General features: G+C 37.7%; 1 protein-coding gene across 1 annotated transcript; it reads right to left on the bottom strand.

Moving 5' to 3' along the window:
- si:dkeyp-67f1.2 (uncharacterized protein LOC556106 homolog) lies at window positions 1-5,110 on the bottom strand. Its single transcript, XM_041783590.1, has 7 exons — window positions 5,098-5,110; window positions 4,588-4,699; window positions 884-942; window positions 623-673; window positions 451-535; window positions 246-372; window positions 1-132 (listed from the first exon to the last, which is right to left on the bottom strand). Exons 1-7 carry the CDS (start codon window positions 5,108-5,110, stop codon window positions 1-3), a joined length of 579 nt encoding a protein of 192 aa, XP_041639524.1.
- Window positions 5,111-22,368: the final 17,258 nt, after the last annotated feature.

Genomic DNA, 22,368 nt, shown 5'->3' with positions numbered 1-22,368 from the left:
TTAAAGTTTCCCCTGTGCCTCCGGAGCCATTTGTGCGTCTTCGTTGATTTGTGTCTTTAGGATGCAGCCGCCCACTTCTGCCACCGATGGCCAGCCACCATAAAGGTTTGTTTTTGGATCATTAACAATCACCTGATAAAACAGGAGAGAAAGCATTTGTTTAACCATTAATTAGAAATCTCTTCTTAACCTTTGAGTGTATTTTGAAATAGATGCCAAAAGAAAGAGAAGTAAAATTTACTTACTCTCTCAAACAGGCTTTTTTCCTTTGTCCCCATTTTTCCAGCAAACACCCACATGTCTCGCTTATTTACAGACCTGATCTTAGTGCTTCCTATTTCCTCAAATATCTGCCTCATTTCATCCGTCATTCTGTAACACAGGTAGAGACAAAGTCACATTATGTGATGCATTTTTGTTTTTGAGTTTAAAATGTTGATTTTCACTTACTTTGGAGTTATATCGATGTACGAGGCTGCCAAAACAATACTTCCAGGCTTTATCTTCTTCAGGTATTCAAATATTTGATCCTTGTCTTTTTGTTCATGAAACAGCAACAGAAATTAAGATTTTGGTGATATGGACCAGAAAACTTGACTAAACTAATTATGAAAACCCTTACCTCCATTCTCCATATTCAGAAAGTCACATCTTTCCACAGCTCCACTTTTCTCTGAGAATAGTAAAAGCACATTAACACAAAAAATATGAAGTTCATGTATTCAAAGTTTGAACAGCTACATTATTTACCAACATTTAAGTAAGATATTTTTTCTGATTCAATAACGAATGTTTCAGTCAAAAATTATTTAAATTTTAAAAGTTTTACTAGATTAAATTATCTCCTGTTTGCTTTAGTAAACATTCCCTCATTTTCACTCACCATTTATCTCCACAAGGTTGATTCCTGGGCCAATATTGTTCAACACATGACTCATAATGCTGTTGAGATACAAAACAAAGCTGAAATTAAATCATGTCAAACTTTTATTCATCTGAAAAGATTAGTCTAGGTTTTTGAAGTAGGGTTGTATGAAGTAACAATTAAAACTACACATTGTCAATGTTAGATTAAAAGTTAGAGGAGTTTATACACGTAAGATAAGTAAGTCTAAATTTTGCTGCAGATAGAGTCAAGAGAAACATGTACTCAAGCAACAAGAAGAGCTGCATATAAAGGTGCATTTTAAAAACTTAGATTTGTCAGCCATGTACAGAGACTGCTGTTGTTGATGCAGGCTGCCTAGGTGAAACTCGGTTCCTTTCCTGCTTGTCCTTACCTTCTCTTTCACTCACCAGTTTGGATAAGGGCATTAAAGTTCAAAATACAGGTACATCTCACAAAATTAAAATATCATGAAAAAGTTCAATATTTTTTGTCACTCATTTCAGAAAGTGAAACCCATAAATTATATAGCCTCATCACACATAGAGCGAAATATTTCAAGCCTTTATTTCTGGCTTACAGATAATGAAAACCCAAAATTCACTGTCTCAGGAAATTAGAATATTGTGAAAAAGTTCAATATTGGAAAGTCATGGTGTCACACCCTAATCAGCTAATGAGCTCAAAACACCTGCAAAGGTCTCCTGAGCCTGTAAATGGTCTCTCAGTATGGGTCAGTAGGCACATAATCATGGGTAAGACCGCAGACTTGACAGATGTCCAGAAGACAGTCATTGACACCCTCCACAAGGAGGGCAAGCCACAAAAGGTCATTGCCAAAGAAGCTGGTTGTTCACAGAGTGCTGTATCCAAGCATATTGATAGAAAGTTGAGTGGAAGGAAAAAGTGTGGTAGGAAAAGGTGCACCAGCATAAGGGATAACCGCAGCCTTGAGAGGATTGTCAAGCAAAATCCATTCAAGAATTTGGGAGAGCTTCACAAGGAGTGGACTGAGGCTGGAATGAGGCACAGCCCAATAGACATGGGCTTCAAATGTGGCATTCCTCGTGTCAAGCCACTCCTGAACCAGAGACAACATCAGAAGCGTCTTACCTGGACTGTTGCTCAGTGGTCCAAAGTCCTCTTTTCAGATGAAAGTAAATTTTGCATATCATTTGGAAATCAAGGTCCCAGAGTCTGGAGGAAAAGTGGAGAGGCACAGAATCTACGTTGCTTGAAGTCCAGTGTGAAGTTTCCACAGTCAGTGATGATTTGGGCTGCCATGGTGTTGGTCCACTGTGTTTTCTGAAGTCCACAGTCAACGCAGCCATCTACCAGGACATTTTAGAGCACTTCATGCTTCCTTCTGCTGACAAGCTTTATGGAGATGCTGATTTCATTCTCCAGCAGGACTTGGCACCTGCCCACACTGCCAAAGGTACCAAAAGCTGGTTCAATGACCATGGTGTTACTGTGCTTGATTGGCCAGCAAACTGACCTGACCTGAACCCCACAGAGAATCTATGGGGTACTGTCAAGAGGAAGATGAGAGACACCAGACCCAACAATGCAGATGACCTGAAGGCCGCTATCAAGGCAACATGGTCTTCGATTACACCTGAGCAGTGCCACAGGCTGATTGCCTCCATGCCACGCCGCATTGATGCAGTAATTCATGCAAAAGGAGGCCCAACCAAGTATTGAGGCAGTGGAAATGAACATACTTTTCAGAAGCCTGACATTTCTGTTTAAAAAATCCTTTTTTTATTGACCTCATGTAATATTCTAATTTTCTGAGACAGTGAATTTTGGAGTTTCATTATCTGTAAGCCATAATCATCAACATTTCAAGAAATAAAGGCTTGAAATATTTCTATCTATGTGTAATGAGTCTATATAATATATGGGTTTCACTTTCTGAAATGAGTGACAAAAATATTGAACCTTTACATGATATTCTAATTTTGTGAGCTGTACCTGTATGTCTTTAAAAAGAGTTTGGTATGATGACAACCCTAGGGGAGACATCATAAGTATCAGTCTGAATCCCCAATTCTAATTTGTATTGGGCCAATTCACGACTAATGTTTCCTTAAGACACTTTACAAAGAGGGCAGGTATGGACTTATATTATTTAAAGAGACTGAACATTAATCCATCATGAACTCAGCACTAAGCAACATTTAGTAAAGCCACAGTGGCAAGAACTCAGGCTTCCTTTTACAGGGCAGAAACTTCAAGCAAAACCAGAATAATGCTGAACACCAACCTGCGAAGCTGTGTTTGGTTTAAGTCAATAGAAAGAGGGAGATAAGTTGAGACAAACAGAGCAACAAAAATTAATGAGATGGATTTCTGTTAATCTACATTTATAGTAATGGAGCTCTGTAACAGACTGTTCCAACTCATTCATTAGGCACCACTCGTTCACATCTCTCCCTTCCTTCATTCTTTTGCTCTTCTTGCTCTGGTGATCAGCTGAGTATAAGTGTTCTATGCTAAGCAGATTCTGCCACAACCTTGTTTGACCAATCACCATGCACCTGTCATAATTTAAATCTGTCATCTTTTTCAGGGTCAGCCTCTTGTTTTCAGTGTGGACGCTGCAACCCTCCTCCACCCCAGCCACCCCAGCCACCTCCATTGAGTTCATCAGCGTCTACCTATGCTACAAGTCTTCATATCTTCTGGTCAGCATGCACAATGGGGCATTGAGATTTATTATTAACCCCCCCCCCCACAAACTCATGCCGAAGCAGGTCGGCAGAAGAGGGGAAACATCTTTCCCATCATGAAAAGCTTTTAGTGTTGTTTTAATTCTTATTTCAGACTGAAACGTGGTCAATTTCTGGTAAAATTGATGATATACAAGAGCTATGTATATCCCAGGTAACTACCGTCCTGGAAGCAGCCATTGCAAAAACGGCTTTGAGCACAACTAAACCCTGCTCATAGCTACCGCCTTATTCTCCTCAAATGACAGTGATTGGTCCAAACAGTGTGCCGTTTGACACAAATGTTGTGGATTGGATCCTTTCCCAGATGGATTTGCATGACGACAGACAGAGACCTTGGCAAATTCACAGCCATTCACACACTGATGGTGGACACTGCTTTGTAAAATGGCCTTGAGTATTAACTAATCCAACTCATAGATATTGGCACACCACTGAAGCAACAGTGGAAGCAGTTGTGGGTTAAGTCTCTTGCCCAAGGACATGTTGATATGAGGCTTCAGGAGCTAGGGATCGAACTGGCAACCAACTGCACCACTGAACCACATTTAACCTCATGCTACCCCTAATCAAAGAGTAAAACAATCCCTTAAGTCAGTGTTTCCCAACCATTTTTCCTTGGAGCCCCCCCTACATGCTCCTCAGAAAAACAGAGCCCCCCTAGGACCCAAGAGAGAAGAAAAAGTGACACATTGCTGCCAAAAATCAACATAGATTTTAACTGTTCCACTGATAAAACCCTAAAAAAGGTCCATGCATACTATTCTTCACAAAAGAACTTTGTATGAACTACATTATAACTGCTTTATCATGGTTTTAGTCAATATTTGCAAACCTATTTTTGGCAGCCTCAAAGCAGACAAAGCCTCGCGCCCCCCCTAAGATCTCTGGCGCCCCCCCTGGGGGGTTCCGGACCCCAGGTTGGGAGCCAAGGCCTTAAGTGATAATGTCATGTTTTACACGTACATTTTACCATTAAAGCAGATCTTTGGCCCGACAACATTTGCAGCTCCACTCCAGATATGGAAAGGATAAGACTCAGGTGGACACGCTCTCGGTAGGCTGCACTTGATTTCTGCTGAAATCACAGATGAAAAGTGTTAAAAAGAGGAGATAATGAAGGAAATATGAGCTTTAAAAGTCCATAACTTACCTTCTTTTGATTCAGTTTTGATTTTACTCATGTATTTGTTCCCTATGATAAAAGAATGGAAACTGTGTCATTAAAATGTAAATGAGACAAAGTAGCTCAGGACTTGAAGATGTAATAAGAAGCAGAAATGAGCTCACCGAGATACTGCAGCGTGTTACTCTGTAGATCAAAAGTATTGCTTACTCCCCATATTATTATGAGGACGCCAGCAGCAATAGCAGCAAGTTGAATGACTGCCACCAACCACAAAGCATACACACATGAAGATCTGCAAATCACAACAAAAACTACATGTTTTTGTCTTGAATAAAGTAAAATCTCACCTTGACATCTCATATCTGCTGTAGATCATAAGACTTCCTGCTGCAGAAGGCCTTTGAAATGAGCTTCAAGTATCTTCCTGTCAAGAAGAAATATTGTAGATCCAGGCGAGCTTTGGTGTCACATCATCTGTGAACACACTCCCTGATAATTCTTACAACCCTTCCTTGTGGGAGCAGGTGTTTGGATATGCAAAGAAAACGTGTCAGCTCTCCTCCTCCTCCTCCTTGTGCTACATGAAACCAGGATGTGGCATTAAACACACACAGTGAACTAGATGATCAAGTTTCACTCTTACAATGTCAAATATGGGAAGAGTCCATCCAGTCACTGACACTGTGAAGTTAACAATGTGAGTCTGCTGCAGCACATTGTGTTACATTAGTGAGCAAACAAACAAACCATTTTTGAACAATGCACATGGAGAGAAAGAAGGCCAAAGGCTTCAGATTTCAAATGAAAGAAAAAAAGTCAAATAGGTTTATAGAATCACTGTCATTGATCAGTTTTAATGTTATTTTTCCTAAATGTGATCTATTGTCTGCAGTTATCAGCCATAAGAAAATATGTTTTCAATTGAGGCAGATGGATGTTCACCTCCTTCAACTGAGGTTAACAACTGTTAACAGGAAGTTGATGCCAAATGTTTGCTCATGCTGAGCACATGTCAGCTCTGTGTAAATATAAAATACTGTCGTGATCTAATCTTAATGTAAACTGTCCTGAGACAGGACTGCAAGGAGTTGGTGCTGTTGAGAGGAATTTGATTTACTGATAGATGATTGCGGTGTATTGGAGTGGGCATCCATCCATACATCTAAAAATACTCAGTCACACATCACAAAATGATGCATGTTACCAATATTATGAAACAATTTTTCCCAAAATAATTCACTCAAGGCACAAAAGCAAATATAAATCTTGATGCAGCAGATGACTGCTTGAAAAAAGCAATACGTTTTGGCTTGTGGCCTTCATCAGGGTCTTCCAGAAAAACCCGCTGCAAATATGATTTAAAAGAGGAGGTTTAATAAACAAGGGCAAACATGAAAAAGGTAAAAAAGAATGAAAAATAACTAGTCATGTACGGGTGCATCTGAAAAAATAGAATATTATAAAAAAGTCAATTTTTTTCACAATTTACTTAAAAAATGTAAACGTCCATGTAATCTAGGTTCATCTCATACAAGGTGAAACGCTTAAAGATTTTTTTTGTTTTAATCTTGATGATTACAGTTTACAGCTCACTAAATTAAAACAAATCTAAGAATATAAGAATACTGTGGTGAAAAATCAAATTTGCAAACGTTTCCTGGGCCTTCATTCTCTTAGTCTGGTTCAGTTCACACAACCGAGTCATGGGGAAGACTGCGGACTTGTCCAGAAGACAATCACTGTCATCCTCCACAAGAGAAGGTCACTGCTGGCAGGCTGTTCTCAGAGGCTGTATCAAAGCATAGTCATGAAAAGATAACTGGAAGGGAAAACTTTTTAAGAAACAGAAATGTGTATTTGGCAAATAAACTCTATCGTGACATCTTCATGGACTTGAAGAGGTAGAGAGGCTGAGAGCAGGATAGGATACAGTCCTTTATGGATTCTGGTAGAGGTGGTGATGGAAGCATGTAGGATGATAATGAGAGAGTGGATTTCTGAGGAGCTGGACCTGGACAGACTAGATGGAATGGAGGTGGCTGGGGTGGAGGAGGGTTTCATCATTCACACTGAACAACAGACTGACTGCAGAGAAGAGAGCAGATTTTAAAATATGGCAGCTGTAGGATGATTTATCGAGAGAAATCTTGGCAGAATGGGATTGGTTTTGTAAGTAGACTCCCATAACATGCTGATCACCAGAGCAGGAAAATAGAGAGAGAAGGATAAAGGGAGCAACATGGATAAGATGAATGAAAACGAAACTTAGGCTAAGAGTCATATGCAAGAGGTTCTCAAAAAATTATATTATATAAAAGGCAACATAGGAAAATGAGCTTTGTTATCTGCAGATTAAGAGAAAAAGAGATCTCAAGACAACAACTAAAATCAAATAGTTATTGTGGGAAAAGAGCTTTGTTATTCCAAGTTTCATGAAAAATAAGTTAGGATTTTAAGTAAATGAGTAAAAAGTACCTGTTATTTTAAGAAGATGGAGTAAATAAACATGGATACACGCTTCTTAGGGCTTCTACATTTATGAAGGCAGAAAATGAAAAATGTCAAGGTGCAAAGAACTCATCACAATCAGATGAAATACCAATGAGCATATTTAGATATTACATTGTTTTACCTTTGAGCAATTAAATCTCACACAGGGTGATATACAGGAAAAGTCATTACTGATGTTTAAATGGTGAAAGGCAAAGTAATCCTTTTTAAAAGCAGAGTTAAGCCTTCATGTCAGTAAGCATCAGCCCCGCTGATCCCTGAACAGTCACTGAGCTCCAGCTTTCACCTGCCTGTCCAAACAAAAATAGCTTTTCCCTGCAGCCAGTAATGAGTTATGACTGCTATTAAAGTCACCGAGGCCGGATTATAAAAAGGTCGTAATTTATCCATCAAGAAACAGCTGAGTAGAGAGTGAGGAATAAGTGGAGAAATAAACCGCACATTTAAAGATGAGGGGCAGTTTACAGGAAAAACAAGCAAAAACTACCTTAAATAATTGTTACACTGTCACCAGTCTCTGGAGCAGCTTCAGTGCCGTTTGATTTAAAAGTCTCCTGAACTCTACTTGAGGCATGAACGCCATCCTTCTTAAAGATGTTCCCTCATTTGGCGTTTTGATGACGGTGCTGGAGAACGCTGCCTAACAAGTGGCTCCATTATTTCCTGTAGGTGTGCAGCTGGGGTTTTGATCTAGTGTCTGCACAGGCCCGAGTATAGTAAGCGTTTCATCTTCATACTCAGCAGACCATCCAGGGCCCTGATTGGAAGCATTCAGGTCTTTTTTTGGGCTTTTCTAACAGTTACTCTTGACTTTCTTTTGTCATCCACATTTTTAAATCACATGAATGTCAATTAATACAACCTGAAATCACAGTATGCAGCACATGAGCAGATAACTAGTTATTGCAGGCAATCTTATTATTAAACCTCTGTCAGGTTCATGCAAAAACATCACATTTACATCTCTATTTATACTACACAGCAACATTTTTACCTTGAGGATAGGATAGGAGCACCCTAGGGCCGCAGCAGTTCATCGATTCTTTCCACTTTATATCCTGATGAGTGCACAAGCCTTTATTTTTAAATATAAAATCTCAGACTTTTCCAAGATTGTTTTTGTATTTTTTGATTGTTTTGTGGGGTTTTTTCTAATAGCAAATATGGAGGAAAGAGTGGCACCAGGACCAGGACTGAAACCTGCGCATAGTGTGCCAAGGGGTGTAGTCTTGAGATATGGGCGCTTACTCTACCAACTGAGCTAAGCCAGCGTGCACAACATTGCAAGTCTAATGAAGATGAACTATGAGATTCAGAGGATTGTGAATTGGTGAAACCATCTGGACCTGAATGTCAGGCCTTGTCCACATGGGCAGATATTCTCAAAAATGGAGGTTTTCATCTTCTGTTCAAAAATAGTCCCATCCACACACGTTACATTCTCAAAAATACCTGCATCAACATAAAAACTGACTTTTACGTGCTCTTAGGAGTACGCTGTGTCAACAGCACTGGTTTACTGAGGATTAATTGTTTCTATAAATAACTCCATCTTATTTCAGAGAGACAGCCAGAGGTAGCAATTGTGTCCTTGATGTGAAACTGTCTCACCGTTCTTCTGCAATGACCATTGCATTATCAAAGTTGTCCCAAAGGGAACACTGAATCGGGTCTCGTCCAGAAGAGGTGGCATTCACAGTTAGGGTTGGAGTCTTCAGAATGTTGTATGAAGCTGCAGTGACCTCTGTGGTCCATTAAGGCATATCTGTTCATCAACATAGATTGAAAGCAACTGTATTTCAATGGTTCAGTTTGCCATGACAACGTTACACACTAGTGACATCAAACAAAGGAGAAACCAGAGCAGTCTGACATTATGAAATCAAATCCCATTTCAGAGGCAACATAATCTGTGTATCATTTGTTTAATTAATATTTGATCAATAATTCAATAATAAATAAATAACAAATGGTTTGTTTTCTTGTTTTTGTTTTTTCTTCACAGTCAGTCTGTTGTTTCAGTGTGAATATTTAAATCCTCCTCCACCCCAGCCACCTCCATTTCATGCTCCTTAGAAGTCCACTCTCCATATCATCCTACATGCTTCCATCATCACCACTACTAGAGTCCATAAAGGATTATATCCTATTCTACTCTCAGCCTCTCTGCCCCTTTAAGTACATGAAGCTGTCCTGATAGGGTCTATTTGCCAAAGATATTTCACGTCTAGAAATAATTGTTCACTCATATTTAAGTCTATTCTGATTAAAGCTGTTTTAGCTGATCTGTCCCTGCAGCTCCTGAAAATATTTTTTGTTACAGTAAAATTTACTTTGAGAAAATATACCCAAAAAACAGAACCTGAAGAAGACATCTGGTTGAAGATTTATGTATTTATTTACTGTGTGTGTGCTTGACAAAGCATAAAGCTCTTAACACTGTAAACACAGATTTACATCACATGAGGCCGTCCTTACAACATGTAACACCAAAAACAGCCAGCAGAGGGTCTATATGTTCTACTTTTGAATGATCAGAGTGAGCATGATGCTCTCACAAAAAGAAAGAGCAGGGTAATATTGCAAGAATTAAACATTGTGTTTTTATTTTGGATTAAATGGCTTGTTTAAGGTGAAATAAACATATAGATATAGACAGCTATATATGTGGATATAGATTTGTGTACATGTGTTGGTATCAGCCTCATCACTTGAGCTTATCTGATAAACTAAGACAGAACCAATCAGCATCAGAATGGGGATTTTAGACAAGTCGAGAGAAAGTTGACAAAAGATGTATGAGGCTATTAAACTGCAGTACTTTAACTGCCACGGGACTCAAATATAATAGGAAAATAATCATGTGGGCAAAGATGAGATGAAGTAAAACACAAAATGTGCAGAAAATGCATCAGAGAAGCTGTACTTCTGTTCCACTATGTGCCTTGAAAAGGTTAAGTGTAAATACATGTAACAGCAATAGTCATGAGTTGAATAGACTGCTCTTTTCTAGTCATCTTACCACTTAAAGAGCTTTTACAGCACATGTCAATTTAACCCATTCACACATAATTCAAACACTGATTGCAGAGGCTACTGTGAGTGACTGAAAGCCCATCAGCACTAATCCCATTCATTTTAATTCATTTGTGGCAATACACATGATAATGCAAAGAGTACAGCTAATGCAGTGGAGCATGTTGCCAATCACACTCACACACATTTGTCCACTCTGCCACTTCGGTGTCTTGCCTTAAGAAATGTCGACATACAAACAGCAGGAGCTAGTGATCGAACCTTTTGGTTAAGAGATGATCCACTCTACCACTTTTCCACAGCTGCCAAACCAACAGAACAAAGTCAACCACACATCAGATATACATATTTAATAGTTAGAAGACATGTTTCTCACAAAGCACCAGAGTATAGAGTAATAAACATCACATCATCATCAGTAAACAAATGTTTGCAAATTGTGCAATAATACTTTATCTTTACAGATACAAAGAAGGAGCTGTTCACAAAAAGCTGACAATTTTAGAAGCACCAATAAGACAGAGTGAAATAATAAATAAGCTGATGTCACCAGCAGCATCCTGTAACAGTGGTGTTGACTAAATGATTGTCAGGTGGAGATACTGCTCCTCTTTTCCTTTGTGGTAAATATAGTTTTTCAAAAGACATCCTCTGAGGTGACTCGAGCCTTTAAGAGAGTGAGCAGACTCTTCAGCAAATTTACTTTAAGTGGGTTAATGTTAGCATGAAGGAGGAAAATATATTTCAAAGGGAGCTGGCTATCTGGTAGATAGCTGCAGTCTTAGTGAGACTATTTTTAGCTGCACATCTATTACAGTGTTTGAAACATCTGAAATGTCAAATCTCCATGTGATGCTTCGTGGCAAACCTCTTATTCCATAACTGCAGGATAATGACAGTGAACTCTCTGATGCAGACTGAGAGAATTTAAAGGTGTACAGCTGCAATAATGCAACATCTGCAATTATTGTTGTGCCTGTGAAAGGCATTAAAGCAGCAATTTAAAAAAAGATGATCTATTAGAATAAGGTATATGAAGACAAACTATTACTTTGCCACTGTGGCGTTATTACATACTGCTACTTTGTTTACAGTGTTTTCCTACCCATTTATGCAACTAAAATTGAATTAAGGTAAAATATGTAGAATTTTCACTCTGAAATGTCTACATTATTGAAAAGAAAAACTACTGCTGTTATATATTTTAACTGAGTACTTACATTGCCTTAAATATATCCAACAGTTTTCAAAGAAATCCTTGATTTTCCAAATTGTAAAAGAACATGTTTTGTCAAGGCAGAGCTGTCATGACAAACACTAAATGGTTAATATTTCTGTGGAAATATTGGATGTTCTGTTACAGACAGACTGCAACATAACAAAGTTAGACCTGCTACTGGAAGCTGCCGCTATGTTGATGTTTTATGCTGCTTACTTGTGATGGACCATGATTATTTTCTAACATCACTGCTATCACCCAAACCCCCCTTGTAACATGTAACTCCATCCCAACAACCGTGACCCATAACATCGGCCCAAGAAGAAATTTCCAAGTCAAGAAATGATTTTTTTTTTAAAACGAAGGAGCCTTTCTAACAAAAAAATGATCTTAACAGTTTTTCATTTCAGGGATGAATTTAAAATAATGAGGTACAAAAGCTGTTAAAAGTGGGCCTCCTAGTTAATGCTGAAAGCAAACTCAGAATGCTTTGCAAGTACAGTGCTTTGAAAAAATGTTTGACCCCTTCTTGTTTTTTATTTTTGTGCTTATTTGTCACAGTTAAATGTTTCAGATCATCAAACAAAGATAGCTCAATTAAATACAAAGTGCTGTTTAAAATGGTGATTTCATTTATTAAGGGGGAAAAACACCTAAACCCTATGTGAAAAAGTTAAAGTTAAATCATGAATTAACTGTGATTAACAACATTTCTGGAAAGCTGGATTAAATTTCCAAAGCCTCAACCAGGCCAGATCACTGCCAATCAAAAACCACTTAAACAGAACCTGTCTAACAAAGTGAAGTAGGCTAAAAGATCTCAAAAAGCAACACATCTTTCAAGAGCACATGAGAAACAAAGCTGTTGACAGCTATCAGTCAGGAAAGGGTTACAAAGCTGTTTCTAAGGCTTTGCGACTCTAGCAAACCATGGTGAGAGCCATTATCCACAAATAGTGTGCAGAGCTTAACACCAGGTCAATTTTCATCATCTTTTGTTATCATTTTGAATGAGAGCCCCCTAGCAGCAGAAATCACACACTGTGCATCTAACCTAAATTATGAACATCATATTATGCCTCAGTTCAACACTTCTTTCCTTAAGTATTTCAACATAGTTGAAAAAATAAAAAAAATCTGATATTTTCAAACATATACTCTCTGAATAACCTGGGGTATAGAATATAAACTGTATATAAATGAAGCGATTTAGTATAAAAGCCCTAACTTGGTACATTATGATGTAATAACACTCTCAGTGAATCCTTACTTAAAAAGGTTCTAACCATTTCTATTGAATGTATTTATGTTTGATGTTCTGTCGCAAGAATCATTTTGAGTGAACTGACTGAAAAAATGGATCTTTTTTTCTCCTGCAAAAGGGGTTAACACTAATCCTTAGCCCTGAGTAGTGCCTGCAGGCACAACCTCCACATATCAAAGTGTTCAGGGAGAGACATGTATGTAGCCTGAGAAGAGAAACCCCAGGTAACGATTGCACTTACACATCTTCATCAATTCCTCTTTTCTCACATCTGAAAGTTTAACAGTAAGAGAAGTCTTTTTAGAAAGATTTTGGTGAGAAACAGAAAAGGTCTAGATCAGGGTTTTATTGTCAGGCTCAAGAAGCTCACAGAAGAAATAACACAACCATTCAACAAGGCTGTGTAAGACCTGGATGTGTGAAGATGTTGCTTCAAGTTTGAGGTATTCAGTTGGTTAAAATACAGATATATCTCAACAATTTACCTTTAAAGAGTATGAATTTTATGTGTGTTGAAATAACCTGTTGATTTGTAAAGAAAATAATAAAAAACTTTTGTCGGATTGGTTCTTAGGATGAGAAGAACAGTGCTTAACAAATTTATTAGACCACTTGTCATATTTGTCTCAAAGACCATCCAGCATCATGAAGTGCTTTAATGCAGACTCTTTCATTTTCAGTGAGCTCTCCACGTTTTACCATTTTAAACAGGAATGAGGAATTTCAAACTGAATTCAACCAAATTTGAGCCGGCTCACTGGGCTTCTCTGAGAAGTCAGAAATGAATCAAGCATAACATTCAAGCACTAAAACTAATTTTTCTGTTCAGGAATGCAAGTAAATAACTATAATTTGACATATTAATCAAGAAATAATAATGTGCTTCACTATTTTTTCAGTTTTTTTGTAAATCAGTAAATTTGAAAATTCATGGATAACAATAATAATTATATTTTAGCATTAAATATATCATTTTGGTTAAAGAGCTTCTACATATTGGTGTATTAACCAATGCAGAAACATAAAAAATGATTTTGGTAATTACCAATGCTGTTAATTTAGGGCAGCTGTGGCATAAACCTTACTTTGGTTAAGGTGGTCTAATAAATTTGTTAAGCACTGTACAAGTAAAAATGCCTGTTTGTTAAAGGGAAGTTGGATCAATAACTACTTAAACAAAAAATCTAATCTCTAATTTTCTCTGATATACTGTATAAGGTAGACTTGTTGCTCAATCATCAGCTGCACCTGCTTGCAGGTATCCATTTAAAGGGGACATATTATGCAAAAATCACTTTTCAGGCTTTTCTAACAAAAACATGTGCCCCTGGCCTATCCACAATCCCCTCAAATACAAGAAAAATCCATCCCCTTCCACCCTCTTTTTCTCCACCTTTCAGAAAATGTGTGCATAAACAAGCCGTTCTCAGATTTTACCCTCATGTTTGGTTGCCCCCCCCTTAAGAACAGGTATATCTGATGCAAACATCACTTTTTTGCTCTCAGTAACTTCAAAGCTATCTGTCTGGAAAACTGTCCAAACCATTTCCTAAATAAAGGATTTTTGAAAATAAATAAAATGCAACATCTTTGGTGGGCATTAATAGCCTAGTGTCACATTCCACAGGGTACAGGGTACAGGTACAGGAGCTATAGTCCTCAAAGCAGGAAGGTCGGACTCAAATCCAACCTGCGGCTCTCTTATTGAATTTTAATCCCCACTATCTACCCTGATATCCTACACAAGATCCAACCCTGTCCATAAAAAGACATAAAAAATTTTAAAATACACCAAAGATCACCAGAGATGCCAAGAAGCTACAATGGCTTATCATTTAACAGTTTTTATACTGTGTTGACTGACATTTTAGCCCAAACTCAGAATAGTAATCTGTATATCATTCAGTGATGGAATTAGGGATGCACAATATTATCAGTATGGGCTGATATTGGCTTAAAAAGTGACTTGCAGATACCAACATTTCTGCTGATATTTACAACCGATATTTAGGCTGGAAAAATTGATATCTACTGTAAAAATTAGTCGCACAAACACAAATGACTTAGAGGAGTTTTAGGCTGGACCAACAGACCTACACTTCAGCTGAAGTCTTTCTTTGTTCATCATCATTCTTGTGTTTTATGGGCTGAAATTTGTTCATCCTCAAACTTTAAATTGTGGGTTTTAATTGATCAAGTTTTAGATCTGAACTACATTAAAATATATCAGTATTGAAGTTGGTTAATGGAAATAAATAAATAATTCCTGAAGCTTTAAACCTCATAACCCATTCCATCCAGCTGGTCAGCAGCTTCCCCACCTGGGATTTATTCCAGCAGATCCTGTCACAAAGATAGAAAACAGGAAGTTACTAATGACATGTGATGTGATAAGTATAGTAACAGCTGTAGCGGCTTGTACTGCAGCACAGATGACAGTGAAAGCTACAATCAGGGAAGCCATGATGCACTGACCTCGTCTGACTCCTCTCCCACTGTGTCGGGCCCCCTGTCGTCTTCTGTCACTGCTGAATCCTCATCCTCCAGTCTCCTCAGCACCGAGTATCTGTACGTCGCCTCACTGAAACAAAAGAAGTGGCAGGCTGGGTGGTGGGCAGTGTTTCTCCCACACTGAGAATTGTAAATAAACTCATTAAGGCTCATTAATAATGTTTGCTTACTTGACTGGGAAGCAGTATTTTCGGATGATCAATACGGCAGCAACGATTGCTGCCACGCAGACGAGGACCACGGATGCAATAATCCCGGGGTGAAGCCTTAACCCAGCCTAAAAAGACAAATGAATCCAATAAGATCTAACAGTGGGGTACTTACAGAGCCCATAAAGCTAACGGCTCGGTTCATGATGTGTGGCTCAGATAAAAAGGAAATACGGGCAGGCGAAATGACAGCAGAACAGCCTCGTGCTATGGATCACGTTGGTGTACGACCCTAAAAAGCTTGAACAGCAGGGGTGTGAATCACAGGCCATAGCAGGGAAACGGATGTATTTCTGACAATGACTGATCACTAGTCTAAATCTTTAAAGTCAGAACGGTGCATAAGATCACAGGTAATGTTAGGAGGAGAGTGTTTGAAGTGATAATAAGGGCTCACATGGAGGGAGGCCAAAAAAGTAAAACATCCAACAGGGACGATTCATCACACCAGTGAAGAGGTGTCAGATATGGAAAAAAACAATGAGATATGAATGTAGTAACATGTGTGTTATCACCATACAAAGAACATCTGATGATATTTTGTCTCTGTGGAACAACTTGGAAATTATTTTGTTAAATTAAAAAATGTAATACTAAAGAAATGGTGTTGTATTTAGGAAAAAACATATCAAAATGTGCATATTTTAGTCCATTAATCAACAGGTGAAAACCACACTCCTGTTCCCTGCATCATCCCCTTTGATATCTTTTTTCAAAGAGATGAATTACAATAGACAGGGCAGGACAAAGGTACCTTCAAATGTCAGATAATGCAACATTTCTATCATCAACTTCACAATTATGTGCAGCCTTTGCACTGAAATGCCATTATTGCAGTTATAAATTGATAATTAGCTCAATTACTAATGTTCCACAGTAATCCCCAAAAGTCAGGTGAATCTAGCAGCTCGTTTGATTCCAGTTTGATCTGTAAAATAGTTAGAATTGTGCAATAAAAGCTAAGAGTCTTCTAACATTGAGTGTATTTAATGTGAAAATGTTTGAACATTTTTCCCTCTGAAGTGATGCTTTGAAGGCAAACTACATCAATCTTAACAATCCCACAGCATGATGTAACCCACTGTTCATCCCAGAAGCAAATAACCAAAACAGCTCAGTCTTCTCACTTCCACCTTTTGTATGTCAACAACTTCTCACTGGCTTTCGTCAACGTCGTCGATGCAGAGCTAGTGTGTTAGATTTTATGACGGGAAAGTCTGTTACTGCTGTCAAAACAATGCCGAGTTTGTATTGACATATGTTCAAGAGTAGCCTATATTTGCAGTTAAGCTACAATAAAACAACAGTCTAACGGATCTGTTCAACATATGTCTTTACATATTTACCTGTTGTGCAGACATCCTTGCAGCAGTTAGAGCCTGTTTAGCCGACTTTCATTGTGAGACAAAAAGCTAAGGACAGCAGCCTTGCAAATAATAACTGAAAACCCGAATTTGTGAAGAAATAATTCCTTATTTTAAAAGTTTTCCGTCTGTCACTGAGCTGCATGAGACGCCATGACTCTTAACTTCCTTAACTTCTTCCTCTTCCACCTGTTGTGACAAGCTTTTCCACGCCCCCTTTCAGAAAACGTCACGTGACAACCTGGCTGCGTGCCATTGGCCTGTAATAAGTAAATTGTGTTAGGTAAATTTCAAATAAAGCAAGATTTAGGTTTTCTCGAACTTTAAGTTATCATGTTTGATTTTGATAAACTGTGCACACAAATATAATACATTACTTTTTTTATTTCAATTTATCTAACTTAGAAAACATAACTGTGATCAAAATATATAATCATAAATAAATAAATATGGAAACAAAAAATAATACTTAAATAAATATAATTTAGAGTGCCTATAAAAGTATTTTCCCCCTTGCATGTTTAACTCTTTTATTAATTTTACAAATTAATCATGGTCAATGTAATATGGCTTATTTGACAAAAAATAAAATAAAATAATACCATAAAATGAAAATAAGTTAAATAAGTAATTTTTCAAATATTCATCCTCTTTAAAGTGAATGGCCAAACTGAACGGAGGTCTAGCCAATTGGTGCTAGTCGTCTCACAGTTAATAAAATGGGGATCACCTCAGTGCGGTGAATGTGTCTCAAGTGATCTATAGGGTCCACTCACTGGTCAGTCAGTATTCCTGGGTACCATTACACCATGAAGACAAAAGAACACTCCAAGCAACTCAGAGAAAAAGTTACTGAAATGTATAATTTAGTGTATGGATGCAAAAAAAGTATTGAGAAGATGCATGCATTTATAAAACATCACCATAATTGATCAGAGGCAGTGTGTCTTTCTTACTGGCAACAGAATTAAACAGACTTATTTCTGAAATACAAGCCCAACACGTTACCTGTGTTTTTTACAAGCTGCTCAATAAGAATCCAAAGAACCTGTGAGATTATCCACACTAATCACATCACACTGAGATATAGTAATATGAGGATGGTTCAATGGCTTTTCATTTGAGTTTGTAAACATCATGAGTTTAGTTTTGTCAGGATTCAGACCCAATTTTAATTCAGTGTGTTGTACAGTATCAAAGGCTTCTTGTACACAGCAGAGAGCCAGATGATGTGTAGAAATGGAGACATAAATGAGTGACATTCACATACAAATGAAAAGCTCCATTGGGTGTATTTTGAGTGTAAATAATAATGGTCCCAATATTGAGTCCTGAGGCACACCATTTTTAACTCTGAGGTTAGGTTAAGCCATCAATGTCACATCGCATCATGCTAGATAATTACTTTTCAAACCAATTAACACATTTTTTTTTCAGACCAATAAAGCAGAGTCTGGCTGTCAAAATTACATGGAGCTGAACAATCCTTATTGTCCAAGGACTCAATGTGCTGTGCTCATGGTGGATAAATGGTGGGTCTTTGTAAATAATAAAACAAAGAGTAGACCTGCACTCTTTGTACACTGACTTATGTAACATTTGTTATAAATTGGTACTATACAAAAAAAGAATAATTGATCAAGTCAGAGTTATAACATTTATTTCCAAAGTTATGGGGTAGAATTGTTTATTTGATTGTATGTCTTTGTTGTTTCTCTTTGATTTACTATTCTGACAATGAAGGTTCTCTTTTCATTCATTCTTTCTTTCTTTCTTTCTTTTTTTTACCAGAAAAGAAGCTTTTGAAAGTCCCCAACTTCATTTTATAGGTTTTCCCCAACATTTTTGATAAAAAAAATACACTTTAAAGTTAATCATAAAACACAGGCTAGGGCAGCATGTTATAAACAAAATCAGTTGGTAGAGCAGTCACACATATGCAAAGGCTACAACCAAGGCTGCCCATTAGTGGGGATAAAGGGGAGAGCTCTCTGGGGCCCAGCCAAACTGGGGGCAGCAAGATCATGGTCAATTGAAGAGTAAAGTTGTGATAAAAATATTTCAATAACATGAAAAATAACTATTCTTATCAAAGCAACAAAACTCAAGTTTCTTTATTCATGCCGTAGTAGAAAAATAGTCTTTTTAAAAAAATGGAAACCTTTTTCTTAAAACAGAATTACCTTGTTATTGGAGATGAAGATGGACGCACTGAACTTAATGATTCGAAAAGTAATGTCGACCTCATAGCTAGGCCAGAATTTGCACAAATATCAGGATGTCCAAAAACTATAGTAACCTGGGATAACATTAATGGAAAAGAATTAAACAATTGTGAAAAGAGGTAAAAATAGGCGAAATACGGCAAAAAAAGGTTAGAAGTGGCGAGAAGAAGTAAAAAATGGACTGAAAGTGGCAAAAAGAAGTGGCTAAAATGGATGAAAAGTAGCAAAGAAAAAAAACAGAAAAAGTGGCAAAATAGCAGTAAGTTTGAGCAGAAAGCAGCAACAAAAAAGTAGGAAAAATTTGGAAAGGGAAGTAGAATGAAATGGCTGTTAAGTGACGAAACTGAAAAAAAGTGGAAAAAAGTGGAAAACATGGGTAAAAAGTGATAAAAGTGAGCAGAAAGCATTTATCTGTGGAGGCCCAGGGCTTTGTCTGCTCTAAGAGATGTCAAGAGATTGGATCTGAACATGTGAACTGGAATTATGGAAAGAAATTCTGTTAAATCCTCCAGTCTTTTGGTAATGTGTGGACCTGTTTTTCTGGTGATTTTAAAAAAACTGAAATAGGTGTGGACTCATACCGTCATGTATAGTTTGCATAATATTGTTTGTCTGAAAATTGTATCCATCCATATATGGTAAGCATTTTCTCCCTTTTTCTTAAATTTTACGTGTCCATATGTGTATGTGGATATATGTATGTATGAATACACATGTATGCGTATGTATACATTTGTGTATATATATATATATATATATATATATATATATATATATATATACTTGTATTATTACCCTTTTTGGTTTAAGATTTATTTTTTGTTTATTCTGTTTTCACTGTAGATTCAAAGACTGCTAGGGGTGGGATGGGGGGTGAGGGGATGGGGTGATATTTTCACAGACACCTTATGTCATCACATATATTATTTTGAGGTACTTAAATATATACAAACTCAATAAAAGTTGTTTGTGGAAAAAAATAAGCCGGGTTAAAAGTAGGATGAAAAGGGAAAAACAGAAGTGGGAGGGAAAATGTGCATTAAGTGGCAAAAATGAGAAAAAAAGAGGCAAACAATTGAAAATAAATAGCAAAAATAGGTTAAAGGTGGCAAAAAGGAAGTGCCAAAATTGAGCAGAAAATGTAGTGAAAAAGGGTTAAAAAGTAGCACAAATACATAAAACATCAGAACCCAATTATAGTTTGACATGCTTCTAATCTCAACAATTAGTAACTGTTAGCCAAGATGCTAGCACCAATGTTTCTGATCCAACATATGCATTGATGTCATAAATAAACTAGAAAAGCACTCAGAGAGCACAGACCCCAGCCATTAGCCCTATCTCCCAATAGTGAAGAATCCTTTAAAAAATTCCTGGATCCATCCCCATGTGCCCCCCACCATGGCATTCGCTCGCCCTGATGGGGTGGAAACATGGTGAGGCAAAGTATTGGCTTCACTACGGGTGGACTGACATGGCGGAAGCATTGCCTGCCGGTGCCAACAGATGCACTGACAGTCTCACCCATGGCCTCACCGGACGACTGGAAGTCATGGCAGAGGGTGAATATTCCTCTATTCTTCCCAGCATTGTGAGTATTCTCGCTACAATTGGCTGTCTTTCTCTCTGTTATGCTCCAACTTGTCTCCTCAACCAGGTGTGCGTCTTTCAAACTCTATAAACTCCAAAACTTTGAAAAGAAACACACCCACAACTGCTGCTGGGATTGAAGTTACTCATGTCCGCCATCTCCTGGTGTAAAGTTGTAACAGCGCAGAGCCCAACCATTAGCCCTATCTCCCAATAGTAAATAATCCTTTAAAAAATTCCTGGATCCAGACGGTGATCCGGATCACTCCCAAAATCTAATGAGTTCCTCCTTATGCCATTTCTGACATTTCCTGAAAATTTCATCAAAATCCGTCCATTTTTTTTAGTTATGTTGCTAACAAAGAAAGAAACTAACAAACGAACAAAAAAACTGACAAACCCTGCCGATCACATAACCTCCTTGGCAGAGGTAATAACAACTGGAAATGGCCCATTCTCTGGGGTTTTCAGGGGCCCAGACAATTCTGTGGGTAGGTCTGGAAATAACCCTTGGTACAATGGTTGCAGGTTCGGATTCAGATCCTGGGTGTTTGTTTTGTCTTCCCTCTCCATCACGAAGATGAATTTTTTCATTACAATTATAACCAGTAATGCTCGAAACTGGTTATTTGACACAGTACGAAGAGTGTTAACTACCATTAAATACTACACCAAAAGGTATGAAAGGAGTGTGTAGACATGCTTTTTGTGTCATTTATCAGTATCAGACAGAAAAGATTAACCTGGTATGACCTTAGCTCAGCACGCTGGCTGTGTAAACTAAATACTCTGTGACTGATGGGTACATTTTGATTAAAACTGCTGTGAATCACAATATGATGAATGAATATTAGTCTTTCCTTCCCTTTGTCCCATTTTTTTTCCTACCAGAGAGAAGCAACAATCCATCACAGGCTGAAATTGATGAATCAATCTGGCATCAGCCGCTCATCAGGTGTGATCATCAGTGTTTTGGCAAGACTGATGAAAGGAGCTGTCATCACTTTGAGCAGCTCGTCTGCTGTTACTAGACAGGCGTTTCACTTAAAGGCCTTAAAACATAAAGAAAAATCCTCGAAACAGGTTCATCAGTGATTTCAGGCATCTGTGGAACAGCTGTCAAAATCATTTCAATAAAATCAATATGTCAAACAAACATGATGATAAGGCCATTTAATTAGAATCATGACATCAGTACAAATGTTTAAAATTAAAACAATATTTATACACACTTACATATTTTCATGTACTTTTCTTATGTAAATGATGAAAAATGCCACTGCAGTAATGATATTCTAGGCTACATTTAGACATCAGTTGTTAAAGGAAATTTCAGGATGTTCTTTCAGACGGCTTACGTATTAAATTCCAAGCCAAGACTCTTGAAAAGACATTCTTCGCCATCAGATGTGCTGCTAAATGGGTAACAACTCAATGTCTTGCAAAATCATGCATCTGATATATTAAAACCCAGCCCTTTATACACTGACATGACACTACTTGGAAGTGGAAGTGGAAAAACAAAGGTCCTCAAAGTCTATCAAAACAAAAGCTGCAACATGGATGAGTTATGTGAATGCAGTATTCATCACTGATCAATACTCTAGGCCCCGAAGAAAGAACCCTGAACATATTCACCCACTATCAATGACTTCTGATTTATTCATTTGGATTCTCTTGAGCTTTGAG

Source organism: Cheilinus undulatus, linkage group 3 (genome assembly GCF_018320785.1).
Source record: "Cheilinus undulatus linkage group 3, ASM1832078v1, whole genome shotgun sequence".
NCBI classification, from domain to species: Eukaryota; Metazoa; Chordata; class Actinopteri; order Labriformes; family Labridae; genus Cheilinus; species Cheilinus undulatus.
Note: the sequence above shows the minus strand (reverse complement) of the source record. Positions and strands in the feature narration are given on the sequence as shown.